The sequence below is a fragment of the Saccostrea echinata genome, unplaced genomic scaffold (assembly GCF_033153115.1).
Source record: "Saccostrea echinata isolate AGI-Se365-2 ecotype Australia unplaced genomic scaffold, CSIRO_AGI_Sech_v1 ptg000029l, whole genome shotgun sequence".
In the NCBI taxonomy this organism is placed as follows: Eukaryota; Metazoa; Mollusca; class Bivalvia; order Ostreida; family Ostreidae; genus Saccostrea; species Saccostrea echinata.
In genome coordinates, this window is record NW_026889778.1 from 31718784 (window position 1) to 31738313 (window position 19530).

The 19530-nt window shown below is 34.9% G+C and overlaps 1 protein-coding gene across 2 annotated transcripts in view; it reads right to left on the reverse strand.

The window, feature by feature from the left end:
* Positions 1 to 19530, reverse strand: part of LOC133195808 (neuroglian-like) — a 594903-nt gene that overhangs the window by 444286 nt on the left and 131087 nt on the right. For both annotated transcript variants that reach the window (XM_061331757.1, XM_061331758.1), the window contains exon 6: positions 13265 to 13384. In XM_061331757.1, the coding sequence (XP_061187741.1) occupies positions 13265 to 13384 (120 nt within the window). The remainder of the gene's footprint in view (positions 1 to 13264; positions 13385 to 19530) is intronic.

Sequence of the window (19530 nt, forward strand, 5' to 3'; positions counted from 1 at the left end):
CACAATTTTGGAAGAGGCACTCTTACTCATCATAACTATATACTTAGTTTATTTAATACCCAGGAGCAGAGAAGAAGATTTTCAATGAATTAATACATTTTCACTATATAATCAATTGAGCCCCACCCTAACACCAGAACCCCTGCCCCTGGGGCCATGAATTTCACAATTTTGGAAGAGGCACTCTTACTCATCATAACTATATACTAAGTTAGTTTATTTAATACCCAGGAGCAGAGAAGAAGATTTTCAATGAATTAATGCATTTTCACTATATAATCAATAGAGCCCCGCCCTAACACCAGAACCCCTGCCCCTTGGGGCCATGAATTTCACAATTTTGGAAGAGGCACTCTTACTCATCATAACTATATACTTAGTTTATTTAATACCCAGGAGCAGAGAAGAAAATTTTCAATGAATTAATGCATTTTCACTATATAATCAATTGAGCCCCACCCTAACACCAGAACCCCTGCCCCTGGGGCCATGAATTTCACAATTTTGGAAGAGGCACTCTTACTCATCATAACTATATACTAAGTTAGTTTATTTAATACCCAGGAGCAGAGAAGAAGATTTTCAATGAATTAATGCATTTTCACTATATAATCAATAGAGCCCCACCCTAACACCAGAACCCCTGCCCCTGGGGCCATGAATTTCATAATTTTGGAAGAGGCACTCTTACTCATCATAACTATATACTTAGTTAGTTTATTTAATACCCAGGAGCAGAGAAGAAGATTTCCAAAGAACTAATGCATTTTCACTATATAATCAATAGAGCACCGCCCTAACACCAGAACCCCTGCCCCTGGGGCCATGAATTTCACAATTTTGGAAGAGGCACTCTTTCTCATCATAACTATATACTTAGTTAGTCTATTTAATACCCAGGAGCAGAGAAGAAGATGTTCAAAGAAAATATGCACTTTCACTATATGATCTATATAGCCCCGCCCTAGCACCAGAACCCCTGGCCCTGGGGCCATGAATTTCACAATTCTGGTAGAGGACTCAATGCTTATTACAATGATGCCAACAGTTTGACTGCTTGATGTCCAGGAGTAAAGAAGAAGATTTTTAAAGATTGCATTAATTTTGGTGGTTTTAGCCCCACCCCTCAGGCCCCAGGGGGGCAGGGACCATGAAATTCACTATTTTTGTTCCTCTTCACCCACAGATGCTATATGCCAAATTTAGTTGAAATTGGTTGAGTGGTTTCAGAGAAGAAGCTAAAAATGTTCAAATGTTAACGCACATCGCACGACGCACGTCGCACGCTGACGGACAAAAACGGATAGCAATAGGTCACCTGAGTGACTCAGGTGACTTAAAAAGAGAGTACGGTGGTGGTTCCGGTTGGCAGATCCAAATTAGTGACAATTTTTAATGAAACTGACAACAAGCATTCCTTTAATTATTTGATAAAATGTAGTACTAAATGAATTATTCAATAAAGAATTGACTTCAATGATATAGAATAAATAATTTGGGATTACTGGTTAAAAAGTAAAATGTGCAGATCTTTTCATTTATACTGTAAAAGCAGTAATATTCGCTGGGGATTAAATTTCGTTTATTTTGTTGTTAACAATTATCAACGAAATTAAATCCCACATGAAATTTTTTTATGACTATATATTGTATAGGGTTTCTTTCGAAACAACAAAATTTAATGCCTACGAAACCTTTTTAAATGACAAATCGACGAAATTTGATCCCCATGAAAATTTGTGTTTCTACAGTATCTGATCTGAGTCTCATGGAAATTTCTAGAATGTCAAAAAACATTGAACCCAATGTTAAGAAGAACAAGAGGCCCAAGGGCCTTGAATCGCTCTTCGGATAAACTGTACAACCAATCACTTCTACTTCACTTCTATTTGAAGCCTCTAAGTATCCTGTATATTTAGATAAAGCCTTGAAATTCCAAAGGTAAGTCATCATGACCTACATTTTAGATGAAAGACTCTGAGAACCCAAGATGATTCTGAGCCAATTAGTACCTGAGAGTTGGTCATGGTGACCTACTTATCACTTGTCATTCTCTGAGGACCAAAGATGCATCAACTAAGTTTGATGTTTCTAAGCCAATTAAAGCCTAAAATATTTTTTAAATTATAGCCATAAAATTTCAAAAGTAGGTCACAATGACCTACTTTTCAGATGACATACTTTGAGGACCCAAGATGCATCAACTGACAAAGTTTGATGATTCTAAGCCAATAAGTACCTGATATATTTAAATAAAGCCATAAAATTTCTAAAATAGGTCACAGTAACCTCCTTTTTAGTCGACTAACTCTGTGGACCCAAGATGCATCAACTGACAAAGTTTGATGATTCTAAGCCAATTACTACCTGAAATATTTAATTAAAGCCATAATTTTTCAAAAGTAGGTCATGGTGACATACTTTTCAGTTGACCTACTCCTAAGACCCAAGATGCATCAACTGAAAAAGTTTGATGATTCTAAGCCAATAGGTCATGGTGACCTTCTTTTCAGTCGACCTACTCTGAGGACCCAAGATAAATCAACTGACAAATTTTGATAATTCTAAGCCAAATGGTACCAAAAAATATTAAATACAGCCATCAAATTTCAAAAGTAGGTCACGGTGACCTACTTTCAATTGTTGTACTCTGAGAACCCAAGATGTATCAACTGACAAAGTTTGATGATTCTAAGCCAATTACTACCTGAAATATTTAATTTAAGCCGTAAATTTTCAAAAGTAGGTCACGGTGACCTACTTTTCAGTCGACCTACTCCAAAGACCCAAGATGCATCAACTGACAAAGTCTGATGATTCTAAGCCAATTAGTACCCTATAGGGCTGTCACGGTTCCAAAATCTTTCGGGTTGGGTCGGTTCTGTAAATTTTCGGTTCGGTTTCGGGTTTTTCGGGTCGGTTATTTACATCTATTTTAAACCTTAATTTCATGAATTGAACTTGAAAAATCTTTATTTGTTACATTAAATTTACATTGAAAATAAGTTTTAACCATGCGAACGTCTAGACATCGATGACTTGGCCTACTATTAGCCACAACCTGACCATTCCTGCTCATTTTGATAATTATCTAATACTTCCATGACAAGTGTTTTGTCATGGAATGAAGTAGATTTCAGTTGTGATGTTTATTTATCACTGTTATTGTCATCATTCCTTTGATTTCGACGCCATTTTTTGTATTGAACAGACTCTAATATATAAACCAGACCCGAACTGAAAATCCGGAAAAATGGAACCGGAACTGAACCGAACAACTTGGACCGCGGTTCTCGGTTATTTCGGGTACTCGTGACAGCCCTAGTACCCTAAATATTTAATTAAAGTCATATAAATTGAAAAGTAGGTCACGGTGACCTACTATTGAGTCGACCTACTGCGAGAGACCAAGATATATCAACTTACAAAGTTTTTATGATCATAGGCCTTAAAATGTTCAAATTATGCCTCTAGGACGCTTTGAAATCGAATGCCTGCAAAGTTAAAAAAGTAGGTCACTGTGACCTACTTTTTAATACATGTTTTATGGCCCCAAGATCCATCATCTGACAAGATTTAATGATTCTAAATCTCTCAGTATTAGAATTAATGACCTTAACTGTTTTGAAAAAAATAGCCATAAAATTCAAAAAGTAGGTCAAGGTGACCTACTTTTTAGTCGACGTACTTTAAGGACCCAAGATACATCAACTGACAAAGTTTGATGATCATAGGCCTTAAATTGTTCAAAATATGCCTCCAAATCATTTTGAAAAAGAATGGCCGCAAAATTTAAAAAGTAGGTCACTGTGACCTACTTTGAGTCAACATGATATGAGGTCCTTAATGCATCAACTGACAAGATTTGATGATCCTAGTCCTTATATATAGTAAGCAAAATATCAACATTTTAATAAAATGTAACTTTTGGTCAACTTTGAAGTGACCTTGAGACCACGCCCTTTGCCCCAGGGTGATGCCTTGAACAATTTTTAATCTACAACATATCCTCATCCTTTTGTGTAAGTTTGGTGATAATCTACCCAGTCGTTCTTGAGAAGATTTTTTAGCAACCAGTACTTTTGTTTCTATTTTCCTAATTATCTCCCCTTGTTTCAGGATCACAACCCTAGTATTAGAATAAACGAAAGCCCTTGGGCCAAGAATACCCTATGACAAATTTGACAATAATTGGCCAAGGGGTTCTTGAGTTATGGCCCATATTCTAAAGTTTACGCACACCGCATAAATGGCCATAGCATTAGCTCTTAGAGCCTTTGGCTCAGAAGAGCTAAAAACAAGGTGAAATCACCATTACTACATGACTATTAATAAAACAAGAGGCCCAATGGCCTTAATGGTCACCTGTAAAGGATCCATAGAAGTATAAAACAAAACTAACTGATAGACAAAGCAATGTTGCCCAAGAATTTCAAAAATCTGGTAAATATACCCTTGCTTATTGTAACGTGTGAGACCTGAGTGATCTCCTTTGGATCATACTTGGTTTTGTCAAGTCTTACAGAGATGATAATGAATGCAAAATATACAAATACATATAAAATACAATGGACAACTTGCCTAGTGTGTAGGGTATTTAAAGAACTTTCTTTGGGCACCATCATTTGACCTTTTGACTTTAACCTTGGAGTTTTGACCCACTTTTGCAAAATTTTATCAAGACTTTAACCTTGGCCATAACTTTTGAACAGTTGGTGCTAGGGCTTTCAAACTTCACTTGTGTATTCCTTGTGACAAGACCTGCCTTTGAACACCAACAACTTTGACCCTTTGACCTTGGAGTTTGACCTTCTTTTGAAAAAAATTTACCCTTGGTCATAACTTTTAAACAGTTGGTGTTAGGGCTTTCATACTTTGCATGTATATTCCTTGTGACAAGACCTTCTTTTGGATACCAACAATTTTGACCTTTTGATTTTAACCTTGGAGTTTTGACCCACTTTTGCAAAATGTTATCAGACTTTAACCTTGATCATAACTTTTGAACAGTTGGTGCTAGGGCTTTCAAACTTCACATGCATATTCCTTGTGACAAGACCTACCTTTGGACACCAACAACTTTGACCCTTTGACCTTGGAGTTGGACCTACTTTTGAAAAAACTTTAACCTTAGCCATAACTTTTAAACAGTTGGTGTTAGGGCTTTCATACTTTGCATGTATATTCCTTGTGACAAGACCTTCTTTTGGATACCAACAATTCTGACACTGACCCTGGAGTTTGGCCTACTTTTAAAAAAACCTTGGCCATAACATTTGAGCGTTTGGTTCTAGGGCTTTCACATTTCACGATCATGTGTACCACTTGTAACATGACCTTTCCTTGGGCACCATTTGACCTTGCCATTTTACTTACTTTGAAAAAAAAAACTTTAACCTTCGCCATAACTTTTAAACAGTTGGTGCTAAGGCTTTCATATTTCACAGGTATATTCCTCGAGACAAGACCTTTCTTTGAGTACCAAATTTTTTATCTCTTGACCTGGAGTTTGACTTGCATATGAGAAACTTTAACCTTCACCATAAGCTGCTATATGGGGACATCAGTGTTTCACAAACATCTTGTTTTGATCGATTTATGAACAGATTAACACTTTTTCTTTATATTACATTTGAAAAGAAAGTGGTCAATAAAGTGTTAAAAATGTTTTTGTTGTAAATGAGAACATGGCCGTAGGAACTGGGGCGGGGGGCCCAATAATTTTGCCGATATACAGTCAAACCTGTATTAAGAGACCCTCCAACGGAGAAAGGAAAAAAGGTCACATATGACAGGTGGCCACTTAATACAGGTTGCTTATTTTCAGCAGTGTTCAAATATACACAATGCTGAAAATATTACATGTGTATTTGGAATGTATTTTATAGGTACTGCTCAACTCTAAATGCTTTTATATTATAGGTACAATTGTCCTGTTCAGTAATAAAATTTGCTTGATCTGCACATGAGTAATTTGATTATTGGGAAATATTGTGAACATCTGAAAATATTAAATGTTTTATACGGTATAAAAAAGCTGCAAAGATTTTTTCTAATAATATTTTTTTTTTGTTTTACATGATAGCCTATATATATAGCTTTGTATGTTTTGCAAATTACTAAGATTTAAAACTGTATCATGATTTTTGTTATGCACTTGGTAACAAATTAAGTTATATTTATGACTAAAAATTTATTTAACCTAATTATTTTTTTTTTCCATTACTGAACTACTGCGTCTAATTGCCTGTTTGTCACCTACTTCAATCACTTCAATTATCACCTGTTATGGGTGCTAGCTAGCGTGTCTTTAATTGCCCCGTTGGTGACACAATTCACTTAAATAAACATCTAGGATTTAGTTACTTGTTAATTAAAAGTTAAAAAGGCAGGTTTTATAGCTGAATATCCATTTGGCCCTTATAACACGAAATGATATCGGGATCGACCTCGAACGTCTATTTTCAAAATGGCACTCGATCATTGGAGAGAAAAAACGTGAATGTTTATGTATTAGATTTTAATGTTTATTCAATAAATATCAAAACGTAAGTAAAAATATTTATTTTGAAATGTTGTTTTATTCCTAAAACTCGCATTATATAATTATTAAATGAAATAAACGCGTGTCTGTAGATGTTTTGAACCAAAAAACGTAACATGCTCGACCAAAATCAAAAGTAGGAATCGGAAATTATATAGTCGTTAAATCCAGGTAAAATTGCCTGAAATTACAAAAAATGGTCAGGAAAATCACGGTTGCTGGTCGCGTTAGACAGGTGGTCGTTTAATACAGGTATAATATATACTAGGGAAAAGCGTTGGGAGGAATTCTTACGGTCACATATGACAGTGAGTCGCTTAATACAGTGGGTCGCTATGGCAGTTTTAACTGTATAGATTACTTTAGTAAACATAGATACTATATGCTTGTGCCCCCTAAATAAAAATGTCTGATGACCTTTTTTTTTTTTAAAATTTTTTTTTTTTTTGCTTGTCAGGAAATTTTTCGTAGTGCCCCCTCAACTGTCAACTAAAAAATGTTTGGTTGCTCCCCCCCCCCCCCCCCCCTGAAATTGCTTCCTACGGGCCTGGAGAAGCAAAGTTTCAAATTTGCTGTCGTTTAATGCATTATACTCATAAAAGTGCTAAAACATATCAAGAAGAAATTTTGCTCATTTAAAAAATATTTATGAATATGAAAATTGTTACTTGTTAATATCTTTAAATCTAGATAAATTCCTCAAGAAACATTCTGCATCCATAAAAGAAATATTATATGATCATATTCTTAATAAAATTTAAGCGGAATTGCTAGATTTAAGAAAATGATAGTGATGTTGAAAGTTGTAACTTTGTCTGATCTAAATAAATCTGATCCCAACTGGAAATATATCACATGGAAATATTTCAGAAATTTATAAAAATTCTAGATTGCTTCCTGTCATATGGTTTACAAGAAACTGTTTTAAAACTTATTAAGCTTTTGCAAACCTTTAATCAGAATGCTTGTGCTAATGGATATGCTGTATATGCGTATATCTGAATGGACTGTGCAAATTATCATATCAATATCAATGTAATACTACATGTCCAAAGTGTAATATTGTATTACATGTATCAACTTGAATGCCAATAAGTCTAATTCAGTAGGAATTGATTAATCTGTTATGAAATTATAAATTCAATACAACTGATAATTTTTCAAAAAGCTCTTATCCATATTTTAACATTAATACAAGTGTATGATTTCATAATTGTTAAATTTTCCACAGGCCTGTAGAATGCGGTGGGGCCAGTTTTTCTGAGTATAATATTTTGCAATTGTAAATTTTCTTTCAGATGCCCCCCCCCCAACAAATTCACTTTTTCTCGCTGTAGGCTGTAAGCCTATATATCTCTCTCTCTCTATATATAGATATCTCGTTTAAAGTCATCATTTCGTAAGTTCTATGGTTGATGCTTTGTTTTGGGTGTTATAAATATATTTTCAATTTCTGTGTTCCATACACTTTCTTGAGGAATTACCATTTCAGTCTCGTTTGTGTTTTCAACAATTTCTATTTGGCTAGTAGCTATTAAATTTAAAAGAAGTTTGAATCGTTGATCACAGGTGGCTCTGTACTATCTAGGTTGTCAGCGCTGATATCAGAGGTGAGAGGACTTAAAAAATATAAAAATTTGATGTGTCAGAATGACTTGAGGTCAGGATGTCAGAAGCAGATACAGACACATTAGATTGGCTACTGGTCGAAACATTTGGAGATACAGGAGACATGTGGGGTGTGTAAACAACTGGAGGGGGTGTCATCAGAAGAAACTACATGTAAAGAGGATGTGGCAGAGATGGTAGTGGGAGATGGATTGTGGGATTCTGGAGTGGGCAAGACAGTAGAAGAGGCGCTTGAGATACAGGGAAATCTGTTGGAAAAGACTGAGCATAAGCTGATGCTGGAATAACATGCTTATTGAATAGAAATATACCGTATGCCTGAAACCAACTTCAGATGTTGTGCTCGCTGAATGACTTCTCCCAAGCTATTTTGATTAAGCCTGGAAAGCTACATTTATTTGCCATATCAGGGTTAGAAACTCCCTAAAATTACAACTCGCAAATAATTGCGAGTACCAATAAAGTGAACTCGCAATTTTATAAGACTACTCGCAATTTTCATATAAAGTTAAATTTATATAAATTAAATACATGTAACTTAAGGAAAAAGTAACTACTGTACAATACACAAAATACAACTACAGTATAACTTTTATTTAAATTACCGATTTAAATCAAAAGTATTGTGTTCTGTCATATTATATAATTTTGCTATAGTTTCAATGCAAAAAAAACTCAACTCGCAAGTTTTTGCGAGTTACCTAATTTTTAACTCGCAATTTGGGAATTCTAACTCGCGTTTTGCGAGTTGTATATAGTGAATTTCGAACCCTGCATATGCAGGGGATTTTCAGACATAAATTTTGAACACGCAGCATTATAAGCTGCACTAAAGGTCACAAAGACTGAACGATCCAAAGGTAGTAGTATGTTTGTTGTATGTGGGGTAAATGACAAGATTTGGACATTGTTAGCGAGAGTGCACTCAAGAATGGCCAGAGTCTTGTGAGATGTGTGACCATCTAGTATGAGAAGTTGTGGTCTTTTGGATCCACATTCTTTCAAGAAAACATTTTTCAACCACTTCTCACCAAGCACATCAGTCATCCAGCTGTTTTCTTGAAACGTCCACACGCTTCCTACTAGAGCTGCCTCTGTATTGAAACTATGAAGCGATGCAGATGGTTTACCTTTCACTATGAACACGGGAGACATCCAACGACCCATGGCATTAACACATGTTGTGATCATGACATTTGTTCTGCTATTGCTGGTTTTTCCAAAAACGTTTCTATTTTTATTATCTGCAATTACTCGAACAGGCTTGTGCTTGAAACTACACCCCGTTTCGTCCATATTCCAGATGCAGAGGGACTTATTCTCCAGGTTTAGTCCTTCACAAACTGCCCAAAATCTGCGAAATATTTATCTACTATGACTGGGTTCATCATTCGGGCTCTAGAAGAATCCAGTTTCTACACCTGGAGAATGGTAAGTTCAGAGTGGTGTTTTTTTTAACCCAGTCCACCAATTTTTGGAAGGTTGGATATGCTTGAACAGGGCAACATGTAACCTTTTCTATAACTTTCCTGTCCTGGCAATAATTTGGCCCCAGACACACCCATACCTTACTTTTAGGCATGCTTTAAAGTTTCAACAATTTTATTCTCCACAGCTTTTGGAAGAGTTGGCATCCAACCCATACCTGTGTCCAAGTCATATTTTTCCAACACGAGATTTTCTAGAGTTGACTTTGGGACATTAAAAGTTTTCTCTGCTTTTCAAAAGGACATACTGCCATTCTTGATTGCCCCAATACTTTCTGGAGCATTTCCTTTGTATAATTTGCCACAAAAGCAGAAATCAGTTCAGTCTTCAAAAATTTAAATATATAAAAATGGTTCGGGTGGGGGGGAAGGGGGGGGTATTTTATCTCTTTTGTATTCCTTTGTATGATGCCCTTTTATTGCCCCTCCATTCTCATGGGGATCATGATTTGTACAAATTTGAATCTACATTACCTGATGATGCTTCCATTTAAATATGACTAATCATGGCTTTGCTGTTCTTGAGAAGAAGATTTTCAAAGATGTTCCCTATATATTCCTATGTAAAACTTTGATCACCCATTGTGGCCCCACCCTACCCCTGGGGGTCATGATCTGAACAAATTTGAATCTACACTACCTGAGGATGCTTCTATATAAATATGACCCATCATGGCTTTGCTGTTCTTAAGAAGATTTTTAAAGAGTTTTCCTATGTATTCCTATGTAAAACTTTGACCGCCCGTTGTGGCCCCACCCTACCCCTGGGGGTCATGATCTGAACAAATTTGAATCTACACTACCTGAGGATGCTTCCATATAAATATGACCAATCATGGCTTTGCTGTTCTTGAGAGGAAGATTTTTAAAGAGTTTTCCTATGTATTCCTATGTAAAACCTTGTCCGCCCGTTGTGGCCCCACCCTATCCCCGGGGGTCATGATCTGAACAAACTTGAATCTACACTACCTGAGGATATTTCCATATAAATATGACCCATCATGGCTTTGCTGTTCTTAAGAAGAAGATTTTTAAAGAGTTTTCCTATATATTCCTATGTAAAACTTTGATCGCCCATTGTGGCCCCAATCCTACCCCTGGGGGTCATGATTTGAACAAACTTAAATCTACACTACCTGAGGATGCTTCCATATAAATATGACCAATCATGGCTTTGCTGTTCTTGAGAAGAAGATTTTTAAAGATTTTTCCTATGTTTTCTCATGTAAAACTTTGATCGCCCATTGTGGCCCCAACCTTCACCCAGGGGTCATGATTTGAACAAACTTGCATGAATCTACACTACCTGAGGATGCTTCCATATAAATATGACCCATCATGGCTTCGCTGTTCTTGAGAAGAAGATTTTTAAAGATTTTTCCAATGTATTCCTATGTAGAACTTTGATCGCCCATTGTGGCCCCACCCTACCCCCGGGTGTCATGATTTGATCAAACTTGAATCTACATTACCTGAGGATGTTTCCATTTAAGTTTCATATTTTCGAGCACAGTGGTTTTTGAGAGGAAGATTTTTAAATGATGCCATTAATTTTTCATGAATTCATAATTATCTCCCCTTGCAAGAAGGCGTGGCCTTTCATTTGAACAAACTAGTCTCCCCTTTACCCAAGGATACTTTGTGGCAAGTTTGGTTGAAATTGGCCCAGTGGTTCTTGAGAAGAAGATGAAAATGTGAAAAGTTTACAGACAGACAAACAGACAGACAGGCTGAAGGACACAGACAACGGGTGATCAGAAAGCTCACTTGAGCTTTCAGCTCAGGTGAGCTAAAAATTAAAATGTTTTTCTTACTCTTCTTGATATGTTTTATTAGATAATCATATTATGCATTTATTAACTATTGATAAAACTCTAAAGATTTTAATAAGCAAATCAAACAATTTTTCACATTTTATCCAAAAAAATGCATCATAAAAAAAATCATATAAAATAATTCAGAACTAATATCAGTTGTTAAAAGCTGAAACCGTATTTTAAAAGGGATGTCTTAAAGCAACAGTACGGCTGCAAAACGTGTGCTTTTTCATTCAAATTTACCCAATATATCATTAAGAAATAAGGTTAAAAGTTGATGTAAGCAATTTGAGAAACAGATATTCTCTCCTCATACAAAATTAACGTAATTAGAATCTGCCGGAAAATTAAGGGTTCTACAAACTGGAGCAATCTTAGATCTGTTTATTTGTACCACGTAAATTCTAAAACGGCACGTGCCTACACTGTAGAGTTTACAATTATAATGAATATGAGGTAAAACCAATTTTCAAAAGCAAATTTCTGATAAAATAATCTAAAATAATAATCGTAAAGAATTTAGTCTGCTTTCAGGCAAATTTAACAGAATAAAAAGTACAAATGTTGTCGTTTTGTGTATTGGGGTCAGAGAAAGGAAAAACCACCAAATCATACGTTATCGCGGCAAATGTCAAACAAAATATTTTTCTGCACAGTTAAAACAATTAACACTTCAAATGACAACAATGTTTATAAGTCATAGGTGTATTTTTATGTTGAGTTTACACTACTTTTTTTTCTTTGAAAGTGATGGAAAAATGACTAATGATAACAAGTATCAACAAACCTGTCAAGTAGAACCTTGGCGAGCCCTGCATGAGTGTCGCCAAGGTCCCGTTTCTTCCTTAACCAATGATTATATTAATCCCCAAACTAAATTTTAGTAAGGAAAAGTTGCTTTTTCAAGCTGTATTCTCAGTTTCTTTTTCTTTTTGGTCGACTTTGTCAATGTAGCAGGCTTACCCGGCTTCCCTCTCTTACCATGCCGTTTTGTTTATGAAAACTACGCATGCGTGCATAGCATGGAATGTGGAACCCTGAACACGTTGCGATGTTTATATTAATGTCCCATAAATAACTATTAATTTTAATGAAATAATCAAAATTATTTAATGGTGAAAGTTGTAATTTTCTGAAAGTTTATACATTTATGAGCCGTAAAAAAATTCCAAATCGTTCGAAAATTTTATCAAGTCAGTTTTTTGATGAGACGCGCCGTACTGTCACTTTGAACATTTATCAAATAAAAAATGGTTGTAACATTCCTCCTTAATATTTCTGTGCAAAGTTTGACAGAAATATAATTTTGATACCAACTAAAGAGCTTCTCAATGAAAAGCTTCTTTTTATCATCAACCATTTTAAATGCATGGAAAGTAAATCAAATAAAGATCACTGTATATAAAACAAGATATTGAACTCTACTCACTGGCTTTCAGTTGGTTAGGTAAACGGTGAATTAACTGTGAATCTGTTCATATTTTATGATTCAAACTTAAAACTATCTCACCAGAAACACAGTCAGTAAATATGTGTAAAGAATATTGTAAAATTCAGTATATACATGTATTTCCTAACTGAAATCAGTAAATACATGTATTTCCTAAGCAAAATAGGAATTTCAGGTATTTCCTAAAATTCAGGAAATACATAAAATTCCTGATTACACATATTTACCGTAACACACACACACACACACATATATATCCAGTACTAAAGCAAACCCTACCATTAAAAATACATATATTCTACTTTATTTGATACAAACACTTATGTTTATTATATACCTTTTACAGTTAAGCTTGTAAATGGTCCTTTACTATAGAATCCAATGAAACTTAGAGAAGCAAAACAGGAGTACATCTTTCCCCCATCTTCTTTGGCTATATTTGTGAAGTGCAAATTGCCTGAAATGACAATGAGTATCAAAAATAATCATTATTATATAGCTTATAAATAGTCTATATTAAAAAAAACTACTTCAAGTCAACAGAATTTAGGTGTTCAATATCTTTTTATTGAACACTGAGTATGCATGACATATACGAGTATGCTCTGAAATATTCTGAATGTGAACCTTCAATATCAAACATCCCATTTTAAAACAAAAAATGTTGTCTGGTCACCCTCTCAACAGAAATATTTATGAAAGGTAGTGGCAGCTAGGTAAGATGTGTCTATTTTTGGCACTCACTGACTATACAGTACGTGACAATGAACTCTGAGGCTCGTGCAATATTGTAAAGCCAGCTCGTGCCAATATTCAGTTCAATAATCCTATATTATCAATGGCTCAGACAAATATAAATCAAATATAAATCAAATGGTCCACTGGACATGAATGCTCCACCCAATATACGGTTGTCTTGCAACAAAAAAAAAAAAACAAGAGGCCCAAGGGCCTTAACGGTCATCTGAGTACAACAATTTAGAGGATCCATAAACTGATAAATGAAGCCTTGTTGCCCAAAAGGAAGAAAAATAGTACAATTAAGATCGGTCTAGTATCTAATCTATCTTTCCCCCATTTATCACTGTAAACATGCAGACTTTTAATAAAATATCTATTTTTTAGCCCCATATTATTACCTCTCACACTGGCCTCACTTGACCTTTGAAGAACATTTAAAAAGACAAGTAATTTTTGTTTCATTTTTATTCATCTATTATTTCCAAGTCTACCTGGTCATTAAAACTCTGAAAGTACTTTTTGTATTATACAATTAATGTTCTTGCATAATTCTCTTATTCTATTAACCTTTCAAATACATTATCTACAGTGATTAATTATCAAAGGTGAATGGCAAAGGGGAATAACTTCACTCAGTAGAATACAAACTAATAGAGCCATGGCCAGGACCAGAACACTTGACTAAATGGTCTAGATATTCAAAATTCTGGTAAAAATACTCTTGCTTATTAAAACTTTTACTCTCTTTGCCTCCAATATGCCCAGGAGCATGGAAGATTTTCAAAGAAATAATGCATTTTCACTATAGATTTAACATAGTAGTACCCTAAAACTAGAACCCATGACCCAGGGTCATGAAATTTACAAATTTGGAAGAGGTACCCTCATCATCATAACTATGCAATTAGTTGAAGATTTTCAAAGAATTCAAACATTTTCACTATATTAACTATATTATCAATAGAGCCCCCCCCCCCCCCCCAACAATGTACTTAGTTTGTTTAAATAATACCCAGGAGCAGAGAAGATGATTTTAAAAAAATTAATGCATTTCACCATATAATCAATAAAGCCCTGCCCTAATGCCAGAACCCCTGATCCAGGGGCCATGAAATTCACAATTTTGAAAGAGGCATCCTTGCTTATCATAACTATGTATTCAATTTGTTTCAGTAATACCCAGGAGTAGGAAAGAAGATTTTAAAAGAAAAAATGCACTTTCACTATGTTCTATATAGCCCTGCCTAAGCACCAGAACCCCTGCCCCTGGGGCCATGAATTTCACAATTTTGGTAGAGTCATCCTTGCTTATCATAACTATGTATTTAATACCCAGGAGTACAGAAAATTTTCAAAGAAATAATGCACTTTCACTATATGATCTATATAGCCCCGCCCTAGCACAAGAACCCCTGACCCTGGGGCAATGAATTTCACAATTTTGGTAGAGGGCTCAATGTTTATTACAATCATGCCAAGAAATTCACAAATTTTGTTCCCCTTCACACATCAGTGCCATATGCTAAAATTGGCTGAAATTGGTTCAGTGGTTTCAGAGAAGAATCTGAAAATGTTCAAATGTTAACACATGACGCACAATGACAGACAAAAGTCACCTGAGTGACTCAGGTGACCTAAAAATCACAAGACAATGAAAACAAGAGACCCAAGGGCCTTAATGGTCACCTGAGTATAATACAACAATTTAGAGGATCCATAGAGTATAAAATGAACTGAAAGGTGAAGCTTTGTTGCCCAAAAGCAAGAAAAATACGGTGATCAGGATCAACAAAATAATTTGTCTAGGATTCATTAGGCCAGATAAAATTAATCTTTAGATTCTCATCCCCGCCCGCCCCTCTCAAAGTGTCCCGCCTCGGTGTTTTTTATTTTGATTTTTGGGTGTGTATTTTTTATTCCACAAGAATTTGGGTCAAAGTTTAAGAGTTATCTCCCGTCTGTATTAAAAGTCGTGTGCCGCTATTTATAGCAAAAGAGCCATGTGAAGAATGGAGAAAAGTCGGCAATAAACTGATAAAAGTAGTTTAAATATGTAAGAAAAAGATAATTTGTCAGATAGAGAAGGCAGAGAAGAAAAAAATAGCATAAACAGATCTAGATACCATCACTGGCATGAGCAAGTTTTCAAAGAGATTTTAACTAAGTAAAAATAGACGAGGAAAATGACACCTGTGGTCAAGTTTTAACGATCTCCAGCTGTATGTGATTATGCATAAAAAAAATAATAAAACATCTTCAGCAGACTCTAGAGAATAATAGTGCTAAGGAAATGTTAAATCTTAAAACTGTTCAGGCCTAGGCTTTTCAGTAGAATATTTTATAGATTTTGCAAATATGACATATTTTAATGTCGATCATGTCAAGTCTCAAGAATGATCGAATTTTTGAGGAAGGTGGAAATCTGTGATATTTTACACAAAACAGAAGGATTTGTTGGTAAAACTAAAAGGTATCTGGGGAAAGGCCAATGAGAAGTCATGCATATGCAATTTATTGGTATCTGCACCTCATTTTTTTTGGTGTGTGCCGTATACCATGTATATGTGTACTTGACAATTTGTTAATTAAACTATAAATATTTAATTTTTTAAAACAAGAATCTTCTGTAGTTATTTAAAAGAATATGAAAACAATAAAATCTATTCATATTGGCATTAACATAATGAAACAAGAGGCCCATGGGCCACAGCGCTCACCTGAGTAACTTTGGCCTTGCTGTTTTTCATGTGACTTCCCCCCCCTAGTGATTATTGTGGCCCTGCCATACCCCCAGGGGTCATGATTTGAATAATTAGAATCTACACTAGGTACCCCAGGATGCTTCCACATAAGTTTCAGCCTTTCTGGCCCAATGGTTCTTGAGAAGAAGATTTTTAAAGATCTTTTCTGCATATTTCAACGTAAAACTTGGATTCCCTATTGTGGCCCCGCCCTACCCCCGGGGGTCATGATTTGAACAATTTAAAATCAACACTACCCCAGAATGCTTCCACATTAGTTTCAGCTTTTCTGGCCCAGTGGTTCTTGAGAAGAAGATTTTTAAAGATTTTTACTACATATTTCAATGTAAAACTGGACTCCTTTTGTGGCCCCGCCCTACCCCGGGGGTCATGATTTGAACAATTTAGAATCTACACTACCTCAGGATGTGTCCACATAAGTTTCAGCTCTTCTGGCCCAGTGGTTCTTGAGAAGATTTTTAAAGATTTTTACTACACATTTCAAAATAAATTTTTATTTATCTATTACTTACAAGTCTAACTGATCATTAAAACTATGAAAGTACTTTTTCTATTATACGGTAAAAATTCTTGCATAATTTTCTTATTCTATTAACCTTTCAAATACATTATTTACACTGATTAATTATCAAAACTAAATGGCAAAGGGGAATAACTCCTCTCAGTAGAATACAAATTAATAGAGCCCTGGCCAGGACCAGAACACTTGTCCAAATGGTCTGGATGTTCAAAAATCTGGTAAAAATACCCTTTCTTATTAAAACATTAACTCTTTTTGCCTCTGATATGCCCAGGTGCAGAGAAGATTTTTAAAGAAATACCGTAAATCTCGAAATTTTTACGTCGATTTATTTTTGCTAATCTGGTTCAAAAAGCTGTTGATTAATTTTTACGTTTCAAAATTTGCGAATTGACATTGGTGCTAAAATTAAAAAGCACTTAAAATTTTCATAGCAGTTTATAGGGTTGGATACCGGTACTCGGTACTTCAAAAATACCGGTAAAATACCATTTCATTTAATACCGGTACTAATAACGATACTTCTTAATCTTTAAAACATTTTAGTTCATTCAATTTGATTTAAAAAATAAACATTCCAAACTTGCTAAAATCGAATTCTCCGCTCTTTGAAAGGGTAGGCTAATTACATGTAACGAAATGGATTCTTAGAAAGATACTTACTTTCGACTGCCGATATTCGAGGTAAATCAATACGTATATATTTTTTTTTAAAAATCAAAATACGTTCACATGAATCTTATTTTAATTTTACAGATAAAACTGATAATAAATGTAAATTAAAAAGGCAAAATGTTGCAAAAAATGTGATCTATCCATTATCTAATGTTTTGTCATTTAGTGCGACCAAACAACAGGGGCCCTGACAACCGGGTGAAGCAGTCAGCCGATTTGGCAAATTAATTTGTTTGGGATTCAATTGATTTGTTTTGTTGATCATTTATTTATTGAAAAGTTGAAATGAAATGTTTGTAATTTGAATATAAGGAATATCTATTTTTATATCTTAAAAGCATGGAACAAAGTTTATAAGCTCATTTTAGATTATATCATTGAAAGGTTAGTGAATGGTGAAAGCACATTTGTTATAAAATGAACCCTCATTCTCATTCATCAATGCATGGTACCGTATCGTTAAAAATACCGTATCGTTTCAAAAATACCGGTATGGTATCGTACCGTTTCATCCTTAACGGTATCCAACCCTAGCAGTTTATAAGTTAAGCATGTAGTAAATACAATAAATTATGCATGTACATAAAATATTAAATGATGCCAACATTAAATAATCGGATTATAAATTATGCATGTACTTACAATAAATTACACATGTACATACAATACAAAACAATGCCAATGTTCGATAATAAGATAAATATTAGAATTTAAGAGATAAAACATCTAATCTATTTAAAGTTTTCATAACATTTTAATAAATCACGCATGTACAAAAAATATATATAAAACGTCAGCTTTAACTAACCTTCATATAAAAACATCTGTTCTTAGATAAAACAACTGGCCTCTCTTTCTTAGAGAAATAATTTAAATGTCTGTCAGACCATCGGACGATGTTGATTGTAGTGAAGGCAGTCTTACGCATGGATTGTCATGGGTAATTAGCTTGTAGTATAAATAGATTTCTGAAAATGACCACTGGATACTAACACCTGTTCATCTTGTTAAAAAATAGCAAAATTTTTTGTTTTTCATTTTTTTGTTGTTGATTTATTTTTAAGAAATATATTTTTGCGAATGCAATGCACGCGCAAATTTGCTAAAAATTTATCTACAGCAAAAATTCCCAGATTTAGGGTAATGCATTTTTACTACAGATTCACTATATTTTTCAAGAGAGCCCCTCCCCCCCCCCCCCCCCCACACCCCCACCTCCTGAATGAGAAATATCAGATCCTCTGACCCTGGGACCAGAAGTTTGCTCATCATAAATAATCACTTTGATTATCTGCTTAACACTAAGAGAGGATTATTTAATAGAATCAATGCATTTTCATTATATTATCAAGAGCCTCATCCTTACACCAGCACATCTGACCCAGGGGTCATGCAATTCACTACTCTGGAAGAAGCACTTTTGCTCGTCATAACTATATACATAGCTTCTTTGCTTTTTAACTAGAAGCAGAAAAGAATATTTTCAAAGAAATATTGCTTTTTCATAATATAATTAATAGAGCCCCCCCCCCCTTTTCACCAGAACCTTTGATCCTGGAGCCATGAAATCCACAATTTTGTAAGAAGCATCCTTGCTTATCATAACAATGTACTTAATTTGTTTAGTAATACCCAGGGGCAGAGAAGATTTTCAAAGAAATAATTTACCTTCAATAATAGGATCTATATAGCCCCGCCCTAGCACCAGAACCCCTTACCCTGGGGCCATGAATTTCAAAATTTTGGTAGAGGGCTCAATGCTTATTACAATCATGCCAACAGTTTGACTGCTTGATGTCCAGGAGTAAAGAAGAAGATTTTTAAAGATTGCATTAATTTTGATGGTTTTAGCCCCAACCCTCAGGCCCCAGGGGGGCAGGGACCATGAAATTCACAAATTTTGTT